Source organism: Myiozetetes cayanensis, unplaced genomic scaffold (assembly GCF_022539395.1).
Source record: "Myiozetetes cayanensis isolate MyiCay16 unplaced genomic scaffold, myiCay2020 scf18, whole genome shotgun sequence".
NCBI lineage: Eukaryota > Metazoa > Chordata > Aves > Passeriformes > Tyrannidae > Myiozetetes > Myiozetetes cayanensis.
The window spans coordinates 8929632-8941722 of NW_026087389.1; the positions used below are offsets into that span (position 1 = coordinate 8929632).

General features: G+C 41.3%; 1 protein-coding gene across 1 annotated transcript in view; it reads right to left on the reverse strand.

The window, feature by feature from the left end:
* The window catches only part of PRKAR2A (protein kinase cAMP-dependent type II regulatory subunit alpha), a 60353-nt gene that overhangs the window by 2318 nt on the left and 45944 nt on the right, over positions 1–12091 (reverse strand). The window contains exons 6-10 of the mRNA XM_050313175.1: positions 9202–9355; positions 6109–6210; positions 4233–4307; positions 1187–1252; positions 441–579 (exon numbers count right to left, since the gene is read on the reverse strand). Coding sequence (XP_050169132.1) covers positions 441–579; positions 1187–1252; positions 4233–4307; positions 6109–6210; positions 9202–9355 — 536 coding nt within the window. The remainder of the gene's footprint in view (positions 1–440; positions 580–1186; positions 1253–4232; positions 4308–6108; positions 6211–9201; positions 9356–12091) is intronic.

Below are 12091 nucleotides of genomic sequence, written 5' to 3' on the forward strand. Positions count from 1 at the left end.
GAACAGACCTCCAGTCCAACCCACTCAGGTCAGGAACAGAAATCATGTCTCTGATTTCCCTCTGTACTGTTATTTGTAGAAACAAGATTAATGAAATACAAACCTGACCTCAAGGACAAATACAGAAGCAAAATACATCCCACACTGGCATTAGAAGATCACCTGAAGGGTGTGTGTGACAAACAAGCTGTACACAAGAAGCCAATGCCCTTCAGAGAGTACATGCAACACACAGAAAATAGAGAATCTGCCATAAGGAAGCAGAGGTGCTTCTCTGACTTCCACGTGCAGCCCTGCTCCAGCCCCTGCCCTGGCTTCTGGTGTCTGACTGCCAGTCAGCAAAAGGTTGCTGGGTTTTGAATAGCTGCTCACTCAGGCATGGTCCATGAGACAAGCAAAGACCAGAAAAGGGTAATTAGAAACACAGAACATCTGCTTACCTAAACATTTGACCTCCCCAACAGCATAGGCAGAGGCTGCTCTGGGTTTGTTGGTAACAAGTGCAAGCTCTCCAAAATACTGCCCTCTGTGACACCGGGCAATCTCCACTTCTTGGTTAGCTTCTTTACTCGTCATAGTCTGTCAAACAGTGCAGTTTCATTATTTGCACAGTTCTGTCCTTGTACAAGGCTGCAGTTCACCCCACACACCTTACACACGTGCAACAGTTCATTGGTTTAGGGCCTTTAACCCAGCGATTCCCAAGCGTGTGCTGGTTGAACACCTCAACGCCACGGTAAGAAGAGCATGTACCAGCTCACAAGTGTTGAGACTGGCAGGTATTTACTGTTAAATTAACCTAACACAGCCTTTATCATCTACCACAAGCTGTTCCCCAAGGCTGCTTTAAATGCCAACATCCAGTATGTCACTAGAGATAACAGACCCCACTTTTTCTAAGCTACAGTTTTCTGTAATGACAGAAGAACAGTTTTATCTCCACCCTTAAGGCCAGGGAGAGTGTGTCAGGTTAGTTTGCAGAGCAGCAGGTAGAAGAAAAAGACTTTTCTACTTTAGTAAACTAACTTCAGGTATGGGAATTTACAACCTACGTCACATGAGTAATGATGATAAACATCACAAAATAATATATTAAAATAAGTCAGGGTAGGCTTTTTCAAATCTCTTGTATTCATCAATCAAATAAGGGATTGACCTAAAGCCTAATCACTCAATTTGCACTCACCTTGCTTTTAATCAAGATTTTTACTTCACCAGATTCTACAATGTAAAAACAATCTGCTTTATCGCCCTGTGAAGAGGAAAAGGTAAAATAAATTATTTTTCACTTGACTGTGAAAGTATGTATAAATGGTATTAACTCATTCACTTTGAACTAGGCCTTGTGCAGAAATCTGCTAGAATTGACAAACAGTCAAATTCCTGACATTAAAAGGTGACTGTTTGGGTAATACCTAGAGGAATCCACAGGGAAGTAACTATTAGTGCATGTCATCCAGTGAGAGGGCAGGAGGAAAGGGAATCGCAAAGGAGATTGATGATATAAAGCAAAATCACATAAGTGCAAACCACCTGATCTTGACAGAAGTAGCCAGTTGTGAAACTAAGCAGTCTAGAATTTCCAGAGGCAAATTTTAATAAAACACCAATTTAGTGACTGTGTTTCTAGATGTCAGCAGGAAAAAAGATCCATTAAACTAAGTATGAGCTCAGTCAATTCATGGTAAAATAGAAGGAGACAGAAGAACCAAGAATAGCTGCATTTGAGGAGCACAAACATAGAAAGGAAGAGGAGGATAGTTTACAGAAAGGCAAATCCACAATGCAAGCCATCTACATGAGGAATGATGCAATGGCTCCACAAATGTAGTAAGAATGATAAGGAATAAAGCACTCAGCATCACGCCATTAAAGGAAAATCAGTCACATGGGGCAGGTGGGAGAAAATAAAAACTGATAGTCATTTTATATCAGGTTCTAGAAAGATACCACAAGGTGTTGAATTAAAGAACTGTGGTTTAGTCCAATCCAGCTGATTCTATGAAAAAGTCACTGCAAGAGTGACCAAGCACACCCAGAAAGGTTGTAAATTCTCTGTTCTTTGGGATCTTCAAAAGCCATCTGAACACAGTCCTGCACAACAGGCTCTCCATGGCCCTGCTTGAACAGGGGGGTTTAGACAAAGTGACTTCCAGAGCTCCCTTCCAACCTCAATCATTCTGGAATTCTGTGAGTTTCTAGAACCTTCTTCACATCTCTCAATCCCCACTCCACTGCAAACCTTCAGCAGATCCCATTTTACATCTGCTCTGGAGAGCTTCGGCAGCACTTAATTTGAAAGTTTCACTTGTAACAGAGAGGACTTTCCCTCTCTGTATCAGCCCCTGTGGGTTTGGCATAGGGCTGGAGGTCAGAGCAGAGATCAAGCACATGCCTCCTGCTATAAATCACAAGCAAAGGGACTAAAGGCTTCAGGGAGATGGAGGCTGGAAAAAGAACTGATAAGGGAATGGGAGCAGCTCAGAAAAAAAAAACTGAAATAAGAGAGATAAATCTGACATTAAGTCAAGTGGGCAAGCAGATGATGAATGAGATGGGAAGGATGGAGGGAGATAGTTACAACCTGAGTATGAAACATGGGCTGGAAGAACATGATGCAAGGTTTAAACACGGAGTTACAGAATAAATTAGGCCTTTAGCTGAGGGGTGGTCATAAGTCATCCAGTGCAAAGCTTTTCATTCACCATTGCCATCTATCACAACATGAGCTAATACTCCCAGCACACTTCTGAAAGAGTAAGTACTTAAATAATAGTTTTTCTAAAAGAATGGAAATAAACTGAGTGGGAGACATCCTCGTAACACTACTAACAATTTTCAAGTGCTTTAAAGCTTACTGCCCTTAACTGAAGGGCCACATTCCAGAAGGGTAATTAAAATGTAAAATTATCCACAAGAGAAAAGTGGGAAAGGGGTTTGTGGAATGGATGCAAGTGCTGCAGTGTAAGAGCTATCACATCTTTTCCAAGCTTAGAATTCCATCATCTCTAGCAGTGTACTACCAGACCTATCCAGACTATTAAACCTCCTTTTAAGTATAATTACATCCTTGTCCTTAATTCAGTTATTACAAAAGATTAGAACCAACTGTGTAATTGGATCACTGATGGTGTGAGTTCCCAGTTTTGAGACTGATTTATAAGCTCTGATTTTGCTGAGAATTCAGTCTTCTCAGAGTCTTAAGCAACAAGAGTTTCAACTTACAAAAGTGAGAGTATTTTTGGAGATAAGTAATTTGACAGTATTCAGTTATCAGCAAACTAAAGTTTCCTGCATCCAGTTATCTGACATTGCAAGTAATTAAGATTAATTATTCAAGACATTATCAAGGAGTCATATTCTGTTTATTAAACAAGAACAATGGTTGTAACCAAAAACCTGCAATTCCAGGTAAGCCAAGGACTTTCTTAAATTAAATTCTACTTAACTACAGCACTTTTGCAACACAGCAACCCCAAGTTAAACTTGACACAAAATCCCGTTGTTTCATCAGTAACAGTGTTCCAAAAAAACCCCACACAGCTTTAGCTCGAATTCATCCAGCTTCATGTTCCACTACTCCAGCCGTGATTTGTTGCAGCAGACAAAACATACACCAACCACCACAGGCTGTCAACTGAGCCAGACCACACCACAGAAATACTCTTTCTAAAAGCATCAGGAAAAACAGTGGTTTTAGTTAACCCTGACAGTTCTTAGAATAGTAAACTGGGTTGGGTCCAACTAGGTAAACGTTCCAATGACTTCATTTATTTTCATTCAAACCATACTCATGTTGAATTGTTTGTTTCTGTTGTTCAGTCAGACCTAGGCATTAGAGATGCCTTTACTACATGTTTGTGATTCCTTTTTTGATCTGGTCATAGAGGCCTAGGAAAATTCTAGCTGGGGGCTTTCATGGAAAACTGCATAGGCAGACATGTAATTTCAGCTCCTGAAGGCACACTCCTCTTTAAACCTTGCAAAGACCATTTAGAAAACACAGGTAAGAGAAGAAAGAGCCAGAAACTAAAGTAGTAGAATAAATTTGCAGCAAAACACATACTGTCCATTCCCCAAACATTCAAGAAGTGAATAAATAAATAAATTGGAAGTATTAAAGAATAAGGGTCAAGTTGGTCCAAGTAATAAGATTCTATAAGTCAATTCCACACAGAAAAAAAGGAAGCAGAGAAAGGAGAATGATAAAGAGAAGTTTAGAGTTCAAGTACCTGAGATATGATACGTTCCCCATCTTGGTACACTTTCTCTCCTATAACATCCACTATCTTCATTCGCTCTGATGCCTAGAACAAAGAGGAAAATTGGAAACAATCATCAATTATAGCTCATCTCTGTGAACTCTCCTGAATCTCTACAACCTCTCCTGAAATGGAGAGGCATTCACTAGACACACAAACACACAATTTGTAAGTATAGCCCCAAAATGACATTGTCATAGTACTCAACACAGTTCCCAAGATACCATAATCAACATGGAAAGAAAATTTTCTAATGTTCCATCCCTGTCCTTTTCTTACCTGCAAAGTTAAAAAATAATTGATTTGGCTCATTTAGAGCAACAAGGCAGGTGGGAGGGGAAATCACTTCCTTAAATATTCAGTTGAAATTTGAAGAAAGCACTCAGAAAAATGTCAAAAGCTTACTACCTTCAATGAGAAATATCAGCAACATAATTTCAAAATATTTTAATCACTTTATACTTGAATATGTAGGGGGCAGGGTTTGTCCCAAAACTCATTCCTAGAGTGGGGAGAAAGGGAATATGTAAAGGACAAGGGCTGTGAAGCATCAGCAGGCACTGCAGTCAGGATGCCCAGCAGCAAGGGCAGGAGGCACTATCTGACATGCCACAAAACAGCTTGAGTCTTCATAATCAGGAAGGGGAAAAAGAACAGCCATAATTATCTCCAGTGTTTCCCACAGCCCATCTAGAATCCCACAAAACAATTTTATTGCTTCAGAGCAGCATAAAAGAACATACCAAGAAAGGAAGAAAATTCTACTGTTAAAATTCAACAGATGATTCAGTTGTAATCAATCCATTCATTCCCCAAATGCACCTTAATCTTGCCTATGTTTGAGAAATCAAAATCTGGTCCGTGCATGATTCAACTGCAGTGTGTCATGCAAAAAGCCATCCCAGTGCTAATGAGTTATTTTTCTGTATCTTTAAATATTTGAGTCATTTCTGTTCTCAAGAAAAAAACAGTCACATTGATGGAACCAGTTTAAGCCAGGCACTGAGGAAGAAGGTGTTGTGTAATTTACCCCTTCCACAGCTACAATATATGTCCAAAATCATTTGTACTAGAGATTGTTATTCACACCTAATGATACTTGGCAATTTTGTAATCTTCTCCCAAAGGGACTAAGAGCTTTTCTCAAATACTACAGATAAATGATGAGGAAGATTTTTTATCATGAGAACACAAAGAAAAGCTAAATGATGGTGTAAGGCAAGGGCAGACACATACTAATGTCAAAGCAGGTTGGTCGGTTCCAAGAGCCCTCCGAAGATACAGGTTGCGTCAACAGAAGTGACAATTGGCACGTTGTTCCTGAAGCTGTGCCCCACACACTCTGTGACACCTGTCATTGTGTCCCCAGGTAGCTCCTTTAGCCTGTTCTTAATTTACCTCCTGAATATCAGTTAAGATTAAAGCAAGACCTACGACATCCCACAACTTTGTCACAAATTTAAAATCATTCATGGTTGATAAGGCCAAATATCCCAGTGACTGTATCATTACTTCAACATCTCACCCTCAAAGGAAACCACAGCCCTGAGTTCCAAGCTGCCCTTTGTGCAAATGGGTTTTTTTTGTTTAGGGGGAGAAGGGGGGTTGTGGAAAGATTTTTCTAAAAAATCAGACAGATAAAAATCAGGGTCTGGGGAAAACAAAAAAAAAGCAATGTACAACTTCAACAATGAAAATTAAGTTGTGTAATAAATGTGATACCAAAGCGGCTCTTAATATTTTGTTCTAAGGAAAAGTCACACAGATTTCTGACATAGCAGAAACAATGAGTGTGGAGTTACTGCTAATGCAAGAATTTGATGTGGATGTCTCTGAGAAGCTTTACCTCCAAGGATTTGAGAAGGGGCACAGACTCAATAAATAATTCATATGTCTTCCTCTTCTTTGCATTGTTTTTCAGTATAATTCTTCTGAATGTCACTCGATCCTGCAAGAAACAGTATAGAGAAATACATTATTTCTCTTCACTTAAATGTTCCCTGTTTAAAGAACTGACAAACATGAACTAGTATTTACAGCAAATGGTGGGGTTGAGAAACCAGCTGTTAAACTGATACCATATCCACCACAACAGTGACTGCAACAGCTCCTCTGAGAGCACTTCTGGCATTAACAAATTGAAAAACAGGGAGTTGTACGACCTGATCCTCCTCAGATAAGCATTTAGGAATTCAGCTTTTGGTCTATCTTGTACTGTTTTTCAGGGTTGAGTTTTGAGGTTTTCTTTGCCTGTTTGCGAATATCTTTCATGCTTCTGCACACAACGAAGAAGTTTTGCTCTTTCTGCTGACAGCAGTGGAAACTGGAATTTCCAAGACTTAAGGCAACTACAGGACTAAGTCGAAATTGGATTCTTCTCTACTTGAGCCACAGATTTCAAAAGTAAGTTGGAGATTTACACTGCTCTCAAACAGATCAGGAACAGAACATGGAACAGCAGCAGGCTTGTTCACTCCTCCACCTTCTCTGATCCAAGAGCCAGCTTTTACACTTCCTAACTGCCACCTGTCCGCGTGTTCCACGAGGAAAAACTGTTCGGTGTGGTTTTGGAGCCCAAATTTGGGGCGATATCCCCCCTCCCAGCCCAGCCCCGCCGGCCCCCGCGCTGCGCTCCAAGGCCACTGGGCGGCGCTGCGGGCCCGGCCGAGCCCCGCACCGGCCTCGGGAGCGCCGTGTCCGGCGGGAACAGCGGGATTCCTTCCCGCACGGGAAAGGTGGGCTTGGACACCGCCAAACACCGATGGGAAAGGCCTCGGGAGAGCTGCAACCGAGCGGCACGTCCAGGCTAAAGGGGAGGGCACCTGCCCACCGGGTGTCTCTGTTACCACTTGCCCTGCTGGGATCAGCGCTGGACCACGAGCAGAGCCAGAGCTGCAGAGTTTGCCTTGCACAGGATAAGGCCCTAAGTGTAAATATCAAAACCAAAAAGCAGAAGGAAAAGAGTACCAATTTGGTTAGGAAAATGGTACCAAAAAAAAAAAAAAAAAGGCCACAATTAGTAGAAACATCCAGTGCCCTGAGAGCCGTTCCTCCAGAGCTTATTTCCCAAAACCAGTTGCTGATACCTAAGCAACAACATTTTGAGGTGAAGAGGTATTTTCAAGTGAACATTTCTATGGGATGCAGGCTGCAAATACTTGTAACTTGAAACAAGGACTGATAGAGGTGATATTACTGGAACATAAAAGTTGAAGGATGTGAAAGATGAAAGGCAGGATGGTATTACTGTTATCCAAAGGAGAACAAGAGATGATAAAGCATCAGGGATTTTTAAATTTTTTTTAAAGAAATTCTTCACTGGTAGAAATGTCATCAAATGTTTGTGTTTGGAAAAGCAGAAAGCTGCAGAAACAGTCGAGGGAATTGCAAAAGCATTAAAAAAATCAGAATTCATTTGCTTGAGAATATCAGTGAGAGAGGAGAAGCAGCAGTATTTGAACAAAGAAGGCAGAGCCGTGAAGGTAGCGTGTGTGATCATGAGGTTTCCCCCAGACACATTCAGTAGCAAAGGCCGAGGACATTTCCCTGCTCCAGAAGAGACCCACTGTGATAACTGCTTTGTGCTTGAGCCTTTCAGGCTTCTGTTGGCCAAAGCCTGCAATGCAGCAGGAGTAATCGACATTTCCGAAACGGCAGATAACCCCCGAGCTTTAGCAATGACTTCTGCAGACTAATAAAAATATGTTTAAATTACATCAGGCACAAAATAGTACAATGAAACATGGCAACAAACAGAATTTCTGGAAGAAATAACTGGTTTGACAGGAAAATGTAGCCAAAGTCAATAGAAGATTCACAGGATAGATGACTAGCAGGAGGTCCTTGTTCAACTACACCTTCCTAATTATATGAACATAATCATAGAAAAAGCAAACCCAAAATTAACCCAATTTGAGCACTTATCAAAGGCAAACTTAAACAAAGAATCATCTTATTTTCTTCCTTCTATGAATGAGTTCAGTTTGTAGCTAGCTGCTTTGTTCTGCCTTCTTCCAGAAATTAGATTCTGACATTATTCCCTGGCTGATTTACCAAACTCTTTTCTTTCAGCTCACAAAGAAAAGGGAAGTCAGATCTCTCAGCAGGTGCTGAGATTGCATAAGCACCTCGCCATGTGTAGCAGCTTATCAGTCCTACAATCAAGGTCACAACACAAGGCCAACCCCCAGCGATAGTTGCCGAGGAGCCCGGGCACACAGACAGCACACAACACTTGTGGCTTCAAAGGCTCCGTTGATCGCACAATCCGCTTATTATGTGAACCCTCACAGATGAGTGAGAGAGCACTGTGAAAATAACCCCATCCAAATAGTACAGAGAAAAGAACTAAAAAAGGAAACTAATGTCCACAGTTTCACATTCAACACTGCTGGGCTAGAGACAAAGCAACACCATCATTTAAGCTTGGTATCTCATAGGTCATGCTGACCTGAGAACCTCTTCCAAAGTAACAGAGAGGGACCAGAAACGTCAGGACAGTTTATTGTGAAGGAAAACAAAGCTTCAGGACTTTTCAGGCCTCTTCAAATTACTAACATTCTCAAGAAGATATTTAACACCTTCCCATTACCATTAAAGCAGACAAAATGGTAGGAAGGTAAGCGGAAAACAAAAACGTCATCTAAAAAAATGTGCATTACTGTCTCCACTGTCCTCTGCAGGATGAAAACAAAACCAGGGTTTTTTTCCCCCCTACCAAAAGCTACAATTACAGCAAATGCAAAACCATAAAGGGACAGATAGAACTAGTGATATAGTTTTTACAGACAAGTTGTTCTAGAAAGGCAGCCAAAAAGATCTGCACAATGGATCTCTCATGCCAGGAGATGAGATAACAGATCATGATAAAATAGCTGTGAGCAGAGGAGCCATACCAAGAGAAAATATTATGCATGTGAGCGCAACTTCCTTTCCTTACCAGTCCCCAAAGGGCTCCTTCTGTTGTGGCAACAATGGTGGCAGCTCTAGGAGTGTTGTACATCAATGCCAGTTCCCCAAAGCTGCCGTGATTATCGTAGCGGCCCACACAGCGCGACTGGTTGTCTTTTGCTACAACAATATCGTACAGTCCCCTGGAAAACAACGGAATAGACACTTTTTATTAGACAACATTCCAGCACAAATCTTAAAAACAGCTTTTTGCTGTTATACAAACAGGTTTTTTATTGCTGTGTGAGATGGAACATGCTTTATTGAGCTTTCCAACTTTCTCAGCTGCTTCTATCTACACTATTTTCACACTAATTCTCTCTTAATGAAGCTTTTCACTCCTGATAGATATGGGCAGGACTGACTTGGTTTCCTCTGCACAGTATTTTGACATTGCTGTTCTGGCTGGGGTGAGAGACAGTTTCATCATCTTTAACAGTGTCAATTCACAGCATGTGTGTTACCCAGTGAGGCCTCTTTAGAGTGACTTGGACCCATCTCTACTTGTTCTCTCAGTGACAGCATTGCTGCAGGACCTTTGAGAAACACTCAGTTGAACTGCTCACCTGCTCCTGTGGGTTTGTCTCAAATTCAGATTAGGGATATGTCTATATCATAACCCCAGGATGTTCTAAACCTGCTGACATCTACCAGGGTCTCTGAACAGATCAAGAGGAAATGTCCAAGCACAAGAAGTCTCTTCACACTTTGTTCATACCAAGCTGAAATTTGTTTGAATTGGAAAGGTCTACTGACCCTGTTCTCCATGAAGCACACTTCCTACATTATAATGAAGTTGAGGCAACAGTATATCAGAATTTACAAAGAAAAGACTACTCTGATGAAGATGCAGGTTCAAGTCCAGCTAGTCAAAGCTTATGACACAAATCTGGATCAAACTGCACTACAGCAACTGCCTATGAAGGAAACAGGCTGTGCACAGAAAGCCATTTAAAAGTCTAACACGTGTCTGTAACACCCTCAAGACTGTCATGCTTTAAACAATAATTTAAAAATACAGTTTGAGTAGGCTTGATTAATTCTTAGCTATGGCACCAGAGATCATTCAGGTACTAACCACTGGCCTAAGAGACTTCACAGAACACATGCCCTGGAGAAAAGCAGCTAGGGAACACCTTCCTGGCTTTAAGCAGCTGAATACACACATAATTTTCCTGAGGAGTTTAGACCTTTGTCCAAAGGAATGGCATTATCTCCCAGAACATCATTAGGCCCATAAGAAAAAAAGAAAAGGAATCACCAGATGATGGTAGTAGGTGGGGAAGGAAGGCACATGAGATTGCACAACATCCTCACCAGCCACTTTTTGTACCTGCTACTGCTTACACCTATGAGACAGAGTAGGAACCCAGCAGCATACTAAGAGTAAACCAGAAAAGGATTAGTGTTGATGGAAAGTGTCACTAATTCTTATAAGGTCTGATATCCATTAAATAATTTTCTGAGAGGCATCAGAGGCAACAATCTCCAAAGTTGTATTTTTGATCTAGAAGAGTTATCTGTGAACACCTTAACAAAAGCAACAACTTCTTCCCATCCCTCAGCCTGAAAGTCACTTACTAGTGCCATTTATTTCCAAATAACTATAGGCATGTAACTTTCAGCCAAGCATTCAGCTGCCTGTGGCCCAAGAACTAAACTGGTGAGGCAACACTGGGTGACCTTGGCTCAGTTTTATTGGGAAAACTGTTGTTGAGCTGTGAGACAGCCCGTGAGCTAAAGCCCTGCAAGATAAGAGGAATAAAAACAGACCGAAGTGTAATTGTTGAGATGGTAATCATTACAGGCCCATGGACTCAAAGGAAAAGTACTGACATGAAAAAATATAAAACCCCGAGTTAAAAAAAAAAAGCAGAAAAGCAGAAGAGGGCAACTCAGCAAGATTGTGGATCAGTCTGTTCCAAGAGACAAGAGAGGCCAGTGCTGCCCCTCCTGACGACAGCTCAATCAGCAGAGACTCAGCAGGTGCCTCCTCAGCAGCGATGAGCATCGTAGTGTTCAGCCATGGAACACATCCCTCTGAGCTCTCCCTTCCGTGCAGAGGGCCCTAAATAGTTGCTGCATCCTCAGGTTGCATCTGCCCTGCCTGCTGTCCCTCTGCACATGGTAAAGACACTCAGACACAAGTGATCTGGTGAGGAAGTATCACAAGCAGAAGACTATGGGAAAAAAAAGGCCTGTGCCAGAACATAAAGTCACTGTTCTTTCAGACAGGAAGAAATTAATCCTCAAGGATATTTAGGCATTAATTACTTATACCAGAGTAACATGCCTACTGATGCCTTGAAAGAGCCAGAATCCTTTGAACTTCCACCTGCAAACAAGTGGAAAGACTGTGGCTTTCTGTAAGGACCAGTATCCTCCTACTCTTTTGCATGAAAAATTAGAGGGTGAAAGATGGAGGAGGACTGGAAAGGGAGAAAGGACTGAAAATCCCTAACTGTAGAAACTTTTCTGAATAGCAAACAAGAGTTGCAGCTGATTTAGTGTTCACAGCAAAGGCTGCTATGCTGTGTCACTGGATAACACCAAGTTTAATTTCCCTCACTGTACAGCCTCGTATTTTTGCCAACATATTTATGTTACTGGTGTATTTAACTTGAAAGTAAAACAAAACAAAAAATTTAAAAGCCTGAAAACTTCCAACACAATTATCTCTCAAATAGAAAAAACCTGTTTTGGAATAGCAATACATCTGTAGAACAGAGACCATAGAAGCAGTTACCTGAATATCTAAGATAAAGTTCCATTGCACTTCTTTATTTTAGGTTAAAACTCATAGCAGAGAGGGAGCTTTTAGTAACCAACAAGATAAAAAGCCTTACACAGAAACAAATTCAAACAGGCTGATGGTATCT